General features: G+C 36.6%; 1 protein-coding gene across 4 annotated transcripts; it reads left to right on the top strand.

Annotated features, from left to right (window-relative positions):
* The first annotated feature begins 650 nt into the window (after positions 1–650).
* Positions 651–18032, top strand: zmynd8 (zinc finger, MYND-type containing 8). Of its 4 annotated transcripts, none has more exons than XM_043252669.1 (20): positions 651–764; positions 4927–4994; positions 5137–5288; positions 6795–6938; positions 7954–8067; positions 8612–8704; positions 8806–8893; positions 8984–9039; positions 9123–9200; positions 9303–9418; positions 9745–10241; positions 10584–10712; positions 11471–11632; positions 12034–12600; positions 14014–14520; positions 14849–15048; positions 15172–15252; positions 15336–15414; positions 16033–16272; positions 16799–18032. In XM_043252669.1, the coding sequence occupies exons 1-20, from the start codon at positions 751–753 to the stop codon at positions 16963–16965; spliced, it is 3552 nt and encodes a 1183-aa protein (XP_043108604.1). In that variant the 5' UTR covers positions 651–750; the 3' UTR covers positions 16966–18032. The 4 variants fall into 4 exon arrangements, with proteins under 4 accessions (XP_043108604.1, XP_043108602.1, XP_043108601.1 ...); XM_043252667.1 differs by having other exon boundaries at positions 6717–6938; positions 14852–15048; XM_043252666.1 differs by having other exon boundaries at positions 6717–6938.
* The last annotated feature ends 848 nt before the right edge of the window (positions 18033–18880 follow it).

Raw genomic sequence — 18880 nt, 5'->3', positions numbered from 1 at the left:
AAAAATATATCTTGAAGTATATCTTGAATATATCTATCGTTGCTGGTCCCAATCGGCTTGTTTTTTTTTTTTAATCTTTTGGAACCAGTAATTGATTAGTTGAGAAAATATAATGTTTTATGTTCTTTTTTAATAGAGGAATTGTCCCTTTAAGGCTCTCTTTACTGTTTAAATAGAAGTCAACAACTAGATAACCAACCCATAATGTTATGACAAAATGATTTTGTACAATCAATAATGTGTTAAGAGGTTATGAAGTAGTGAATGATTAGCAAATGTGTATAATATATCTAAATACATGTATTAAGGCTGAAAAACAGAGGAACTTGATATTTATCATTTCAGTATTGAGTTTAATTTCAGCACTCATGGCCTTGTCTGTGTATAGTGACACCTTTTAATACCCCAGTAATCATTTGTTACAATTTAACACAAAACGTCTTTTGACTGTAAGTAATTTAGCTCAGTTTTAGCTGTACACATCAAGGCCTAGCTCTTTTTTCAGTTCACAATCCTGCCACAGCCTGTCTGTACTGAACAAAAGACATTTACTCAGGAAACCCGTCCGCCAATCAGAGCCTGCCTTTCATCCGGCCTGTACAATCCGGCCAATCAGAGAGGTGCTTTCATAGCTGTTATCAGAATGTTGGCTTGGCTGGCTTGGAGAGCAGAGACTGCTGTGTAGAGAGAGAGAGGGAGGGCTGTCCTCCATGTTTTAATAAGCATTGACATTACCCACTGTTTTAAGCCATGCATCCACAGAGGTAAGAGATTTTTCATTGCTTATATGCTTTTTACACTACCTGTTCATGCTAATGGTTGAATTGTGTCACGCAGAAATACAGGATTTTCTGAGGGACAGGGGGCAAAAACCTGTCCCAACACCAAAGAGCTGGATCCTGGCAGGCAGAGGCAACTCAGAAATCACACTCACACTGTGTTTTAGTCTCCAGGCTCGCATGGCTGACCTGTGCTAACACTGTGACCAAAATGGCCTCTCCTGGTCTCTCTCCTAGTAATGTTTCTCTGAAGCAGGAGAGGAGCACAGTCGTGTCAGGTTGTGTCACAGGCCAGACCTCTCAAAATGGAAGGCCCCGAGGAGCAGACAGTACAGACTGTAAGAGGAAGCGTACATGTAGGCTGGCAGAAAGATCGAGCAGCAGTTTTGGCTCAGGTTGCAAGTTAAAGGAACACTTTTCAGTGGCTGACATAATGCTGAATGTCCATTTTGCTCAGGATATAGGCCTAATTTGCAAAAGCACGCAACAGAACGCTTCTGCTGACAGAATGATTGGATTTGAAATAGAAGAGACTTTCTTATTAATGAACAGATGCATATAGATGGTGAATTAGTCTTGTGTTTGCCTTTCTTGGTTAAATAGCTACAGGCTTCTGTCTGTTGACTCAGGTTGTAAAGACTCTTGCACAGGCCAGGCGTTTTATCAAAACTTAGTTGTGGTATGAGCTGGCAGCCATTTCAGACAGACTTCCGCTTTTGACTGTGCAACCACAAAGACTGTTTTTGTGTCTGTGAATGCAATAATTTTTTCTTAATGTGGCATACTTGATGTTACATTTGTTGCCAGTATTTCGAATGTTTCTCTTGGATGGCAAGTCGCTGGATACTGTATTTACTACAGCAGGGTCTGATCAGAAGGTCAAAGTTTTTTTGTCGTGGTTGTGCTTTACATGCTATAGCAGTCCTTGACTGCAAAACAACCTGCGCATTTGACAGGTTGTCTGTTCACGCAAGTGATTAAACCCGATTGTTTATCAGCTTCACCTGTGCGGTTGACAGCATCAGGCACTTGTGAGTTCATGATATCTGTTTGCGACTATACTTCTAGAAATGTGATGTATTATTTCACTGCTGAGATTTGAGAGGAGATGATTTAGTGTGCTTGTTTAAAAAGAGCAGATGACTAATTACAGCGAGATATAAGAAAACATATTTGAATTATAATTAACCATTTAAATTATTATTATTTTTAAATTATTATTATCATTATTATTATTAGTTGTGGAAAAATCTAAGTTGCCATGGTAAAAATGTATTTCCAAATTATTATTGAAATTATTGATTTTGTTTTATTCTAAAAAAATCTGATAAGTTTGACTGTAACCATTATATTTTGCAGCTTGAATAAAATTTAATGTACAGATTTTAATCATCAAAATATATATATATATATATATATATATATATATATATATATATATATATATATATATATATATATATATATTTATTTATTTATTTATTTATTTATATTTAATAAACTCTTTTGTAAAGAATATTTTTATGACAATGCTGAATTTTTATTTTAAATTATTAATTATTTTTAATTAGGATTTTTTTTCTTCCATTTTTTCATTATGATATCAAGACTTCAAGTTTTACTCTGCCATTTTTAACCCTTTCTTTCCTCTCCATGCTCATTAAAACAGTCGGTATGTGTACATTTTTAATGTGCATGTGAATGAATCAATCCTTGACCCTATGACAAAATCACTGTGCAATTGAAATAATTTTTAGTGGTTACATGAGCTCATTTTGGCAGCCGGATGAGTGCAAAGCAGTCTTGACAGCACATAAGGAGCATTCCCAAGACCTGCAATTTACCACGACTCCGGTTACATTTTCCAGCCTTTTCTTTGTCTCTTGGTGTTTACAAGGCCCTTGCTGCATTCCTGCGAGCCGCTCATTTGTCAAATCTCCATTACTTAACAAAATGGTCGCCCTTCACCGTGACTGCGAGAAGGGGAGGAGAATAAAAGCATCTGACATGTTTGTCGGAACATCCACATCCTGTGTTTATTCACACTGATAGTTTTCTGGGTAAAATACGAGCATTTTCCCGCTGAATGGCAGCAGCGGCAGCAGCCCTCCCTGCATTGCAGCAGTGTATCAGAGCAGAGAGAGGGGAGCAGGGAGAGCCTGTGTGGCACACACAGCGCCAGCCGCCCAATCACGCGCCTCCGTGTGGCTCTCAAACCAATCGGCAGCACACAGCTGAGGTTAAAGATTGACAATCGCTCTGAGAGCAGCAGGGAGAGCAAGGCCCTTCTGGAAAATTCTGCACCTATCTTTGTCTCATCCCTCACTGCCTTTTATATCTGAAAAAAAAACACATTTAAAAAGCTCAGCCTGAAGAATCTGTGTACTGTGCCTGTAAAGAAAAAGGTATGCTGTTATTATATGTCGGTTTTTAGATGGACAGTCATGCAATGCTAGTGTGACTGTGTGTTTTTGGGGAGGAAGCTTGTTTAGGGGTGAGGTTCTAGGTGTATCTGTGATTGTATTTTGCCATTTTTAACTCGTGTTCGGGTTGATGTTTGCGTGAGAGGGACTGGATTCTGCTACGGGTGGGGAGTGGATGGTGCATGTAGGTTGGACGTGAGAAGGCCAAGATGGCAAACGCTCAAGCTCTACAGATGTTTGCCTTGTGCATGCTGTCAACACACCCCCTCCCCATCTGCATCTCTGAAGGTTGGGGGTGCAGGATGGAGCAAGATATCACTGCCACATCAGGGCAAGCGCATTAGATAGACAGACCTGGTAAATGTCAATAGCAGTGTGATTCTCTGATCATCTCGAGGTTTGTTAATGGAGGATGTTCTCTGTTCCTCTGTTCACGAACAGGACATGGTGGGGGGTTTGTGTTATAATAACCCGGGCATCAGGAAAGGAGGCTCTTTAAAAGCTCTCAGGGTGCAAAATGATGGGAAACGTTACGTCGCTTGGAAGGTCTCAAGTCCAAGTGCCGCATTGAAATTGAAATTTCCACAGAGGTTCAGCACTGGCATCAAACAAGGCTCAGTCTGATGAGATATGGGCCGTCGGTCTGATGTGCATATCATATTCAGATGGCATTTGTGTGTTTACTGAGATTTCTAATAGAAGATTCTCTCTTGGCAGTGAGAGGAAACCATCTTGGCGCTACTTCAGGCAGTAATAAACTGCAAAATACAATGTTCTTACTCAGTATTTGTGTATTGTTTCAATACAAACATTCTTAAATTTAGATATTTACTTGAGAAGCAAAATGATATCTTGCTTTCTAAAATGAAAATTGAGTATTTGCTTAAAGCAATAGAAATGTCTGCCAGTAGGTTAAAAAAATAATAATAATAATCTTGTGTTTTCGTTGAATTATCAAGTGAATTGCTGTTACCCTTTTTATAGACTTTAAGCATGAACTGACATTCTTTTCATTTGTCTTAATATTTTAGGTCATTTCGATTCTCAAGTAAATGTAAATTTTAAGAAACGTTTAGATATTTTAGAAAGTATTTTGGTTTCTGCAGTGAATAATTAAACTGGGTTGCCTGCGTTCTTGGATTGGAGGAAGGGACATTATTGTTGACTGAAATTAAAATTCTTTGCCTTTTTTGTATATATTTACATAAAATTTGATGATTTATGCCATGTCGCTTGTTAACAGGAAATGCCAAAAGTTGATTTGTTTTTGCTAGTGTCAAATACTTATTTGTAAGATGCACCTGATACAATGTTTTATTCAATCTGCTTATGCTTAATGTTGGATTCCTACAATAATTAAATACAGATTAGCATTTGTTATGAGCAAAGAAGAAGCATATTGTTTTGTGATTTTTTTTCACAAGCTCTTTCACTCGAACTTCCTTCTCTTCTGCATTCAGACTGATTCTACTTTAATTGAAGTAGTACATAAAGACATTTTCTTGCTTGATGTTTAAATAAACGGTGAAGTTATGTTAGATTTCATTGTCTTTTTAGCATCGCTGTTGCCAAACACGTTCCCTCTAAAAGTAACAAACAAAAATTGAAGCGTGGTTTTAGTAAAGCGATTTCTTTTATTGAAAAGAATGGTTTGAGAAATACAGGTGCCATAATGATAGAACAGCAGGTATACAAAATTAAAATATCTTTTTTCATTTTGGCAGTTTGGCTGAAGGCGAAGGGAAGGAGTCAGATGCAATTGAAGGGATGGAAATCGCAACGCGATCCAAGGGTGAGAATTGTCTTTTGTGTGAGATTGCTGCATTTATTTCCACATTCAAGTGTCAAAACAACATATTTGGACTTACTTTTTGCTATATGGTTAATTTAACTGTAACACAGTTTCAACAGTAATTTGTATCATTGCTGTGCAGTCTCTGATCAAGGGTCAGCAGAAAGGACGGTCCCTAAGCGCAAGGTTTCCAGCCCCCCACACTCTTCAAATGGACACTCACCTTCAGAATCCTCCTCTAGTCCTGTAAAAAAGAAGAAGAAACCAGGAGCTGTCAATAACAGTAAAGACCAGGTGCAACTTTCACTCTTTTTACGAGCCTTTGTTCATCATTCACTAATTTCAGTGTCCATTTGTTTTGTTTTGGGGTTTTTTTGGTTCTTTGGGGGGCTGCTCAATTGTGGTACACTGGAAGATTTGATGGTATTCATCATTACCTTCACTGTAATATGGATGTACTTTTTTATGATGTTTTTTTCAAATTTCCATCTGATTTGCTAAGCCTGTATAAACCTTATATTTGGCCGCTTTAAGATTTGAATGCACTTTTGGCAAATGCTAAAAAAAGTTTGCCGACAGCCTTGTCGATTAATACAATTTTCTGGTGGCAAATGTATGTATTTTAGTCATTACCAAAGTCTTGTTAACTTATGTATTTTAATATTAAATTTCCATCTATTTGGATTAAATGTGATGTGATATTTGTTAGCAATATATAACTGAATTAAGTATGAGATTTATGTAATAGTACTAAAAAACTGTTTTAAATACACAATAACCAGGTATATATATATATATATATATATATATATATATATATATATATATATATATATATATATATATATATATATATATATATATATATATATATATATATATATATATATATATATATATATATATTGCATGAAGCCAATTTATTATGTAAGCTAATTCATTAATTTTAACCACTTAAATATTTAGTATTTAGATGTCAGTGCAAGTTTCTTTCCGTTTTACCGATTTACATTTAGTCTAGGACTAGGCTTAAGCCTAGTCTGTGAAACCAGGGGCAAGGTTAAAGCCTTTTAAGAATTAAATAACTATAAAATGATGGATTATTATAGATTATATAATTATTAATAATTCAAGCTGTTATAGTAGCAAGAATTGATCGATGTATTAATGCGTTGCTGTGTTCTCGTTTTATTTTTGACCTGACGGTATATGTGTTTTGACGGATGTGTCCATTGCGTCACGCACTATCATCACATCCCCCGTTTTTCAGCATCTTATACCACGAGCGTTTGCTCAACAGACAAAATAAAGCTAAATTCTTAAGCCGACCCACTGCTGTTTTTACAGGGCATCCTAACAAAATATTTGACCTTCTATAAAAGTGCCATCTTTCGACAGAGAAATTACTTTTCACAAAAACAACCTAGCGTCCACGCTTTAATATAGTGAGCCCAGCAGAAATGCGTATCCAGGGACAGCCTGCGATGCAGCTGCAATGAATTATTAGTCCTAAGCTTGTTTCCTTCTCTAACAAGGATGCATTTACTTTCGTCTTACAGGCTGAATGCCATTAATTCAGTGCTCATTAGTCTACATTTGCCCTCTTCTGTCCTTCCATGTGCCACTTCCTGATCGATAACCTTTGTGCCTGTTGTTGTCTTGTTACTTTTAATACCTATGTTTTGAAACCCCAACCCTCTGTTTCTCTCGCCCGCATTCCAGTCAGAACTAAGACATGGTCCCTTTTACTATGTGAAGCAGCCCGCACTCACCACAGACCCTGTTGATGTTGTACCGCAGGACGGGCGGAATGACTTCTACTGCTGGGTGTGCCACCGCGAGGGCCAGGTGCTCTGCTGTGAGCTCTGCCCGCGCGTCTACCACGCTAAGTGCCTCAAACTGGCCGCAGAGCCCGAAGGGGACTGGTTCTGCCCTGAATGTGAGGTACTGGCACACGCGGCTCCGCTTAGCTCTTCACAATGCAGATTTGTCGTTCGTAAATATTTTATTTAGGGCAAGATACTACAGGCAAAATGTTTAATTTATATGGTTTTTCTATTTGTGTCTAGATTTCAAATACAATACATATCTTTATTCAGGTTTCTTCTCTCCCAAGGTTTGTCCCCGTCAAAAGGCAGTAATGATGATTGAATTAAAAGTTTGTTAAGATCGATGTTTTGCACATTCTGAAGGGATTTAATTCAAAATGATGATATCTATCTACTCACGCCTCGTAGCTATGAGAGAGGGGGACGCAGGAATATTTTCTAATCATAAATTTGTGGGTTTAGATAAAAATTAGTCGCAGCCAGTAGACTAAAACGTACACTGTTGCATTATTACAAAATGTGGGACATATATGTTTTTTACATAAAGTTTCAGAAAAAAAAATCTAACAATTTAATTTAAAAAAATTGGGAATTTCAGTAAGATATAATAAATAATAATAACAAAAAGTTATTTCATAAATTGCAAATTTAGGGGTTAGGGTGCGGTGCAACCACCTACCAACTGAAAGTACCTAATAAATGATGATTTCATATATATTAAGCTTATTAATATTTTAAATATTGTTGTGCGTTTCAGTAGATACTAGAAGGATCTTAACAAACTTCTTAGATTTGAATACAGTTTTGTATATACTTACGTAACATTTTAGAAAACTTTTTAAACAATAAGGTGTTTCCAATTCCTAATGTAATCAATCAGCTGGGGGAGAATGGTTATATTTGTCAGATAAATGTACTTTTTTTTTCTCTCTCTTTTTTTTCCCTTTTAGATTTTTTTTTTTACTTTTACATTTGTAATTGCTATACATAAGCTGTAACTGCTGGCATATGATGCCATTGATATCTGAATGATAAATGTTTGCTGCTTAAAAAAAAAATTGTGCTTTTTGTGATTATAGAAACATCCCTTTAATATTGAAGCTTCAAGTATTTCTCACTTTTGTTTACAGAAAATAACAGTCGCAGAGTGCATAGAGACTCAGAGTAAAGCTATGACGATGCTCACATTGGACCAGCTGTCTTTCCTGCTGAAGTTTGCTCTACAGAAAATGAAGCAGCCAGGGGTGAGTTTCATGACTTGCCATGGCCCTGCAGATCCATGATTTAGTCCATGAAATTAGAGACTTGAACCTAGATTTAGCGAAAAAACAATGCAACTATCAGACATTCTAACCATTCTCATAGAACAAGCACAGGCACATTCTGACCCAACCTGAACAGCTCTATGAATGTCTCAGTTGCTTTCACACTAGAGCTTTTCACATCACGATTTGATTGGGTTAAAAGTGTTTTTTTTTAAATGGCATGCCATCACAAGTGCCATTCTAAAGGCTCCTTCAAACGAACTTCTTTTTCCGTTCTTCGATGTAGTGCAAAAAAGTTTCTGACTGTTTCCGAACATTCTGAAGGGGGCGTTGATTAATGTAAACACAAGACCGAACGTTCTCAAGTAGCCTATAAGATTGATTACCTTTATAAAAGCAAAATATGAATCTTTCATTATCTATATAATAGAGGCACTTTAATGGTAAATATACTGTGACAGTGATTCAGGTATTACAATGTGTTTTTTATTTATAACTTAAAATATTTTTTTCTTTTCTTCAGACGGAGCCATTTCAGAAGCCGGTGTCGCTGGAACAGCATCCTGATTATGCAGAGTATATATTTCATCCCATGGATCTCTGTACTTTAGAAAAGGTTAAAAAAGAAAATCGACGCTCTCTGTTCTTAGGAATGCGTATTATCTGGCATCTCATAAAAGTGTTTTGTTAGCATGTTCACTTTTCTTTCTTTTCCAGAATATTAAAAAGAAAATGTACGGCTCCACTGAGGCTTTCCTGGCTGATGTGAAGTGGATTTTGCACAACTGCATCATTTATAATGGAGGTCGGTTGCTAAGAGTTCAACAGTATTGTTAAATTTGTTTCTGGTGAACGTTTGTTCTGTTAAAAGTCTTTGTGCCCGTTTTTCTTTTAGGCAACCATAAACTTACAGCAACAGCTAAGGTTATTGTCAAGATCTGTGAACATGAAGTATGTACTGTAAATTATAAGACAAAATACACAAACACTTTATTCAGTAGCAGTTGTATTAAAAAAAAAAATTACTTTTTTAGATGAATGAGATCGAGGTCTGTCCAGAGTGCTATCTCTCTGCCTGCCAGAAAAGGGACAACTGGTTTTGTGAACCATGTGTGAGTGTATTAGACTAAACTAAATAAAATTCCTTCTTGACATGTTAACTAGTTTGAGTTAACCATATGCTCATGCAGTTTTTGTGTGCATCAAATTATCAGAGCAACCCCCACCCTCTGGTCTGGGCCAAGCTGAAGGGATTCCCATTTTGGCCTGCTAAAGCTCTTCGAGACAAAGATGGACAAGTGGATGCACGGTTCTTTGGGCAGCATGACAGGTGAGGACTGCTGATTTGGGTCCTCCAAACAGTCCACAGAATGTCAAGCAATAGATCAATTTTGCTCCATGTTAATCTGAGTTTTTATCGGTAGTGACATTCAGCAGTGTTGCACAATAGGATTTTGACAGGTTGACAATGTTTTTGATTACTTGGATAAATATAATTATTCTTTTAGCACTGTAGTATTTTTGTTGGCTATGATGATATTGCAATGGTTTTTCAGTCTAGGTGAAGAATGAAATTTACTTCACAAAATGTACAGTAAACAGTTGGGGTCAAGCTTAACTTCATTGCATTCTTACTTATTTGTTTTAAATTTAAAGGGCCTGGGTTCCTATTAACAACTGCTACCTCATGTCCAAAGAGATCCCCTTCTCTGTGAAGAAGACCAAAAGCATCTTCAACAGTGCCATGCAGGAGATGGAAGTATACGTAGAGAACATCCGAAAAAAATTCGGAGTCTTCAATTATGCTCCGTTCCGCACACCTTACACACCAGACAACCAGTTCCAGATGCTCCTGGATCCCGCAAATCCTAGCGCGGGCTCAGTCAAACCTGAAAAACAGGAGAAGATCAAGTTCAGCTTTGATGTAACGGCATCTCCTAAGCTGCTTGTGGGAAAAAGCATGGTGTCCAGTGGAAACGTAGGGAGCGGAACGGGAAGGCGAATCTCGATGACGGACATGCCTCGTTCACCAATGAGCACTAACTCTTCTGCCCATACGGGATCAGATGGAGAGCAGGAGACTGCAGAGAAAGGTCATGGTAGAGCGTCTCTGCCACATTACAGCACTGGAGAGGAGTCAGTGGACTGCACTGGTACATGAAACATTAAAATAAAACTGCCAGAAACATGCACTGCTATAGTTAGACTGTAAAATAAATCGGTACCAATTGGCACTAATTCTCACTATCAAATAGTTGCTTATTAGTATTAATATATTGCCTGTTTATTAGTGCATATAAAGCAATATTGTACAACTTAACAGCTATCTTACTAACTATTAAGCAGCAAATTAGTTATTTACGGAGACAAAAGTTGCAGTTAGTAGCTTGTAAATAGCGAGAATTGTATCTTTGTTGTCTATCAATTGTAAGTGTGACCAAAAATACATTTCACAGAGCGGTATGTATGATTAAAGCTTTTTTCTACTCTTACAGCATCGCCTGCCCCTACTAGAGCCGGAACCACCTTAGAGAGCCCTAAACCTTTCCATTCACCGGCTCCCAGCACCCCTGTTAAACAGGAGAAGACCCCCGCTACCGGCAGCATCCTCAACCTCAACCTTGGTAAACCTTCTTCCGTTGACTAATCCATTGATTATTTCTTTACTGATTTGATTTGATAATAGCCACATTTTATTTTCGGAGTAGGTGTGGGGGTCAATAAGAAGATTTTTAATGGTTTTGTCAGATGCTGTATTTATTTGACTGAAATAGTTCAGTTTTTACAGAAATATTGTGGATGAACTATTTTTATAGAAACATCATTTAAAATATAATTTATTTCTGTCACGGCAATGCTTGGACTTTTCAGCATCTTTACTCTACTATATTTTTCTTTAATGTCACTTTTGGTCAATTAAACGCATATACTTGCAGAATAAAAGGGAAAAAAATCTTGCTGACTCTAAACTAAAGCATATGTTATATCACATCCTGCCTACTGCCTCCTTTTGAACTGAAGGCAATAAATTATAATAAATGTATGTATGGAAAATCAGTATACAATGTGCATAAAATGTTTCAAATACAAATGTACAATGGGAACAGAAACATGGCAAGATGTAAACATGAAATCAAAACTGACCTTACCTACATAATTTCTTTACAATAAGACATTTAAGTCTCAATGTGGATAATTCATTGGTGTAGTTATTCCACAAAAAGCCTTTCTATGTCTTTCTAGAAATTATTTATACACGACATCTTGTAGCTCAAAAAAGGATGTAATTTGAAAATTTTTAGCTTCAGTATTACTTGATTCAGTCGGTATGCTTTTAGAAATGCTCATCATGGGCTAGTGAGAGCCTTGTGATCTCTTTCAGATCGTAGTAAGGCGGAGATGGACCTGAAAGAGCTGAGTGAAAGTGTCCAGCAACAACAGCAGCAGGGGGCTCAGCCCTCCCTCACCTCCCCAAAGAGACAGATCAGGAGCCGTTTCCAGCTCAACCTGGATAAAACCATCGAGAGCTGCAAAGCACAGCTGGGTCAGTTCAGATTGAAATCTGTCAAGTTTACGTCATCTGCCATTTCAACAGTTCAGATAGACGCACAGTCTCAACTGCAACAGCTCCCAGTGTTTTGCTGCCATTCACAAACCATTCTATTAAAACTCTTTAAAACGTATTAAAACATATTTTCTTATGCTTCTTATAAAGAGGTTTTGGTTTTGTTATTCCAAAGTGGTTTTGTGGCAAAACATAAATCCTTTTTGGCTTATTACGCCTATATATTTCCACTTAGGCAAAATACAGGTTTGATTAACTCATTACACCTTTAGGAATATCTAATAGTTTTTAGAATTCTAAATATAATGATTCACTTTTGAACTTTTCAAATTATTGGAGAATGTGCCTTTCCAGAAGGTTAAACATTTACTCTCTGACAGGTATAGATGAAATATCTGAGGATGTGTATAAAGGAGTAGAGCACAGTGATTCAGAGGAATCCGACAAGTCTGACTCCAGCGACAGTGAATATGGCAGCGATGATGAACAGAAATCTAAGAGCGGCCAAGATGACAAAAACGCAGTTGATGATAAAAATGAGAAAGAGCCATCCAAGAAAAAGTCAAAACCATCGGTGGCTACTGGTGAGGACAAAGACAACAGCACGGAGTCTGCTGCAACAGCCAGTACAGCAACCAAAGGAGAAACCAGCCAAAAAACAAGCACCTCCGAGCCTATTGCTAAAGACAAACCAGGTATGGATTCTGAGAAAGAACCTCCTGAGAAACTGAAAGCTGCTCCGGCATCCCCAGATTCTAGAGAGAAACCCAAAGGCTCTGAGGAGGCCGTGCAGCCAGCATCTGTGGATGTAGACATGGACTCGGACTCTGAGAGGGAGCTGGTCATAGACCTGGGAGACGAGCAGGCAGGGAAGGAGAGGAAAAGGAACAGGAAAGATTCAGCTGCTGTCAGCGCACTCAAAGAGCCCACAGCCTCCAAACCTGAAGGTCAGATTTTCTTAATGAATCAGTGTCTGGGTTAAATTTCTAGCAACTTCATCATCCAGCTGCCACTGGACCAGCAGCACGTTTTACAGTGGAGGCCAAAATTAGAACAACATTTGTCCTATTTAACAGGTTTCAGTTGTTTTGTTGTACTGGCCATTACAATACCCTTAAAGCATTTAAAACTATTGCCGGAACTACCTGTGACTGAAGGAATCTGCTGGAACATAGAAAATTATAGATTGGCCCCCTCAATCCAGACCTTAACCCCATTGAGTAAATTTGGGGCGTGTTGGAAAATAAACTGGACAGATCTAATGTATATTTAAAGGAAATCCTTTTGGCTTGAGTTGCAAAACGCATGGGATAATGTTAGTTTTATTTGTGCTCTGCAAATCATGCTTCAGAGGTAAAAAGCTCGACATTTCCATATCTGTTAGGTGTTCTAATAATTTTGCTATTAAAAAGAGAATCAGGGCAAAACAAAAATCTAAAATCAATCAGATGATGGTTGAATAACTCAGTTATTCTATTTGAAGTAATTAAAATTAATAAATAAAAGAAAGAATCAATAAAAAATCTGTATATACAACTTATATAATTACATTTACAAAGCAAGCCGGATCCACGTAAGATAAAACTGCTTTTATTCGTTTTATTTTTATATAGATCCGAGTTCCTTTTGAGCTGAGCGATAATATGATCACATGACTTGCCGAGTGCTTACTACGTAGCAACCCCATTATATCAGACACTTTCACTTGCAGAATAAATAAATGGCGAGGGACTGCAAACGTAATGTTATACAATGGCACGGTAAGCGCAAACGTTTTAACTTTAACTTGCTTGATGTTGTCGTCAACGCTCGTCACACATCGCAACTGCGCCATCTTGAGTCTCGGTTAATTGTTTTGAAACTGAAAATCACCTCAAAGGAGTTTTATTAATATTGCCGCGATATTGTCTTAGTCTTTGGCTTAAATTGGCGTTTTTAGTAACTAAAAACCTTAATCTTAAATAAACATGTCCATATATGTATTTATTGAGTCAATATAAGTGCCATATTTATTAACATAAAGGAGTGCATTTTGAATCGTTTAACTGGACAAAAAAAAAAAAAAAAAAAGACCAACAAATGTCTTTTTGAAAAACTCAATATTTTCTATATCAGTTTTCGATTTAGTTATATTAGTTTTAGTCATTTTATTGTGTTTTTGACATTTTGTTTGTATTTTTGATATCGGCTAATAATCTGTTAATTTTGTTGAGTTTTAGTTATTTTAATCAGGTTAAACTGAATTAAAATGACAAGTGTTACCTTGGCAACTATCAAAAAGAATTATCTTAAGTATACAAGTGTTTTTATGATTTGGGCTAATTCAAATAACCATGTTTAATGCTATTCCTTGATTGCAGGTAAATCCACTCCAATTTCAAGCAGCCTTACTCAGCCTCAAAACTCAACGGCGCTTTCCTCCTCCCCAACTGTTAAGGACCCATCTCAGTCCCCATTGGCCGTACCGCTTAATATAATACCCCTCACAGCAGCTCCGACCAACACCACTCTGAGCTCCTCCACCCTTCCCATCACCACTCCCTCCACCGCCAACAGTTCCTCACCCCTCTCCACCAACACAGTAAAGAAGCAGCGCCCATTACTGCCCCGAGAGACTGTGCCTGTGGTGCAGCAGGCTGTAGTGTGGAACCCCACCACCAAATTTCAGACGTCCTCTCAAAAGTGGCACATGCAGAAGGTGCACAGGCAGCAGCAGGGCCAAACGCAACCGGCGGCCACGCAGGCGCAGGTGTTAACGCAGGTGCAGCGCAGCCAACAACCACAGCAGCAAGCGCAGGTGTCCTCGTCCTCGTCGGGACAGCAGCCTTCATCCAGCACCAGATACCAAACACGGCAGTCTGTGAAAAGTATGCAGTCCATTTAAATTATTACTATAAATATTATATGGTAGATAGAAGTTATGATTACCAAAGTTGCATTTATTATAACATTATTTAGCCTTATTTCAAAAATATTTAATCACCAAATCGGCATATTAGAATGACTTCTGAAGGAACATGTGATGCATTGGAGAAATAATAGCTGGTGAAAATTCAGCTTTGCAAAATAAGTAGCATTTTAAATTAATTTAATACTAACATTTAATTAGGAATCGCAACATGTTGCTGACAAACAAATTTAAACATCCTAATTGGTCCAAACTTTGTATTAATATTGTGGGTTGTCTTTATCCAGCAGTACAACAGAAAGACACGCCACACAACACCTCCACCTCTGCCGTCACATTGGTGACCAGCACGCCCGTATCGGCCTCCATGATGGCAGGACCCACCGTCAGCTCTTCCTCTACATCATCAACATTCACAACTGGAGACTTCCAGATCCCCACCACATCTGCAGATGTAGCAGCTGATATAGCGAAGTACACTAACAAAGTGAGATTGCTGAGACCATGGGGGTTGCAAACTATATGTTGAAAACTAAATGAAAAGTATTTTATTTGCTCCGTTAACCTAATTATCGATGTGTTTGACAAACTGTTTTTGAACTGGTAACAGATCATGGATGCAATTAAAGGGACGATGACTGAGATATATAATGACCTTACCAAAAGCACGTCAGGAAACACAATAGCAGAGGTTTGTATTTGTTTAAATAAATCTGGAGAAGTGCAAAGCTCTGTGGGAATTTGAATGAAATGGCCATTTTTATCCTGTTACAGATTAGACGGTTGCGAATTGAAATCGAAAAACTGCAGTGGCTGCATCAACAAGAATTATCAGAGATGAAGCACAATTTAGGTACGGGATTTTCTTACGATATAGAAGTCAACATTTGAAGTGGATCAGAAAAGTTCATCAGACTTGTTCTAAGACTTTGCTAACAGGTGTAGTTTATTTAATATAAACTGTTAAATTATATAGATTTGTGTGATTTCCACAATGAAAATCATAATGGAATTTACAGCATAATGCTAAATTTTACAATTTACTTTTTAGTATTTACATTTATAAACTATGAATTTATAAATCAAGTGTCTTTGGATTTTAAAGTGCAAGACAAAATGCAGTATAATACAAAGTCTGTATGCCTGTTTGTGAATGAAATGCAGTTTCCTTTACTAAACATACTCAGGCACATATGGAAAGTCTAAATGAAATTTCATAGGGCTCTAACAATTACATTTTGGTTATATTTGCAACAAATCCTGTATATTTTCAGTCAGTTAGACATTTAATTTGACCATTATAATGGAATGCAGCAAAGTTGAGAAGTGGAAAAGTAGAAGTAGAAAAAGTTAAATGAAATTTGGGGAAATATGAAACGGATTCTATAGGGCCCTACTCGTATGGCACCATCAATAATCCATCCTCACTGCATATTTGTGTTTCCACATTTGGTAAATGCGATGTACTCAGAGCTAACCATGGCAGAGATGAGGCAGAGTCTTGAGCAGGAGCGGGAACGAATCGTGACGGAGGTCAAGAAGCAGATGGAGGTGGAGAAACAGCAGGCTGTAGATGAAACTAAAAAGAAGCAATGGTGTGCAAACTGCAGAAAGGAGGCCATTTTCTACTGCTGCTGGAATACCAGCTACTGCGACTATCCCTGCCAACAAGCACACTGGCCTGAGCACATGAAGTCATGCACACAGTCTGGTAAGACATAGTAATAGATTATATATTTTCTATTTGTATCATATGACCCTTCAGAAATTGAATATATAATTCTGATATGCTGATTTAGTGCTCAAGACAATTTCTTATTACCGTTGTTGAAAGCGTTTATGCTGTTTTTTTTTGTTTTTTTTTTGTGTTAGCCATAATATATTTTGGTATATATTATTTATATTTGTCAATATTTGGCAGAGATGCAACTATTTGAAAATCTGGAATCTAAGGGTGCAAAAAAAAATCTACATACTCAGAAAATCTCTTTTAAAGTGGTTCAAATGTAATGCAATGCATATTACTAATCAAAAATGTATAGTAGGAAATTTACAAAATATTTTCATCAATATCATGGAATATGATCTTTATTTATATCCTAATGTATTTTGGCTTTCTTTTTTTTTTTTTTTTTTTTTTTTAAATCTATCATCTTGACCCATACAAATCATTTTTGGCTATTTTTGTGATTAAGGTTTTGTGGTTTAAAGAGTGTATGAAATGACTTGTCTTCCAGCAACATCATCTCAGCAAGAACAAGAGTCAGAAGGCAGCACAGATGTTACTCCCAAAGCCCCCGGACAGTCGAACAACTCTCCTAGAGAGACTGTGTCTGCTACACCTGCAGACAAAGACAGTGAAGTAGATAAAGCCAAGGACAGCGTCACTGTCACCATGTCCTAGCTCACATGCACAAAACGTACACTACATCAGCACTTATGTCTGTATAGCTGTACATAGATGTTGTTCAATTCTTCACTACAAAAATGTTTTAACTAACATTTGTCTTGCCTGATTGTGCTTTTGTGTATTTTTTTGTTTTCTGTGTATGACTGTCTGAATGTTCCAAGTCTAAGACACAAAGACCACCCAAACATTTCCTGCTGTGGGTCTGAGAGGGTCGTCTGCTTCTTTTTTGGGTTCGATTCTAAACAAAAAAAGATTTTATTTTTTAAAATCTTGTTGTACGGGGGTACTACGTTTCTTTTTGATGTTGCCAAAATATATTTATAATATTACGAAAGCCTGCTGGTAATCTTTAAAAGATGAGTCACATCTCTCGTTTTAAAAATGGTTACAGCAAAATGTTTTGTTTTTGTTTTTTTTATATTTATTTCCAGTTGCAAAAGCTAGTACAGAATGTATTTTTTTTTTTTTTTTTTTTTTTTTTTTTTTTTAAGAAGAGTATTGTGTTGTATTCCTATCTTATTCATGCTATTTCATCAAAAGAACATTTGATTATATAAAACTTAAAAGACTACATTATATCCTGATAAGATGCAATTTCGCAAAATATGACTACTTTATCACCATCTGGTTCGATTATGTCTCTCCATAGAAAAGAGATGGTGAAAACATGTTGTAAAGCTGTATTATCACTAGATTAGAGAATTATTCATCTTAGGTTCTGTTTATTTGATTTTCTGCATCATAAAAGCCTTTATTTTCTGTTTCTCCTGTTTTTCACTTGTGTGATCTATTGAGGTTTGTGACATCATGGTTCTCATTTTTAAGTTGACCTTAAAGTTGACGGTTAGCGTTAGTAGATTTTGTCACGTTATATTGTTGGTGTCAAAGAACTGTTAAAATAATTACTTTAAGATGAGTAATTTATGTTTACTTTTTTTAAGTACTCATTCATTTTATTTGAACGTTGGCCATTTTTATTACATTATAATATCAACAGGACTGTAACTTGACACCAGTACAGGTGATTAAGGAAGTACTTGTTTAAGTGTTTTTGTTTAATGCTATATTTTATATATATATATATATATATATATATATATATATATATATAATTTTATATATATATCATGCATATATCATATGATGCTATATTCTCAATGTCTGAAGAACGGATTCTTAAGAACCCATAAGATACTGTATCTATGAACCACAAACGGAAACATTCCTTATGTTATGCTGTTAATAGTGCATACATATGTTATTTCAAACCATATACAGATAAGGAGAGCAGTTGGGAGCGGCTGTCAGTCTAAAGAGAAACAAATCGATGTTTACATATTGTATATAAATAAAGATCTGGTGGTCTAAATTGTAATTTAATAGTTTTTTGTATGGTGCAAGTGAATTAAAGAAAACACCTGATAAAAGTGTTTCACGTTGGAGTCATTATTTGATTGATTATTAAAAATAAAACTACTTTATTTGGACTTTCTAATGTGTTTTAATATGACGGTATTCACTGAAATCTTTAACGTTTTATTTGCTACATGCTTTTCTGGGTTGTGTTAAAGTACGTCTAAAAAGAAGTGATTTGTTTTTGCCACAGTGATTGCGGTGACTTACATTCTCTATTTGCTGCCAAATCCTGTACTGATGGCTATATCTGAAGAAAGGCAACGCCAGCCAAAATCCAATGTTTGTTTAACATCGTCTCTAATAATATGTGCTCATTTGCTTTGTGTATGTAAAAAATTACATCCTGGTGTGTAAAAATGAAATAGAATGCAGAATTATTTTAACGCTACTATAATACCGAGGTCCAGTAGCTTCATAGACAGGTCTCATCCTAAGCTAAGGCCGTAGTTCAATTAGGATACTTAAGTACTTTTTATAAACATGCCTTTGAGAA

The sequence above is a fragment of the Puntigrus tetrazona genome, chromosome 11, assembly GCF_018831695.1.
Source record: "Puntigrus tetrazona isolate hp1 chromosome 11, ASM1883169v1, whole genome shotgun sequence".
Lineage (NCBI taxonomy): Eukaryota > Metazoa > Chordata > Actinopteri > Cypriniformes > Cyprinidae > Puntigrus > Puntigrus tetrazona.
Note: the sequence above shows the minus strand (reverse complement) of the source record. Positions and strands in the feature narration are given on the sequence as shown.

Coding starts and splice junctions, on each gene's coding strand:
- zmynd8 (XM_043252666.1), top strand. Junction 8,068..8,611: donor AGAAAATGAAGCAGCCAGGG/GTGAGTTTCATG, acceptor TCTTTTCTTCAG/ACGGAGCCATTTCAGAAGCC. Junction 9,040..9,122: donor TCAAGATCTGTGAACATGAA/GTATGTACTGTA, acceptor TTACTTTTTTAG/ATGAATGAGATCGAGGTCTG.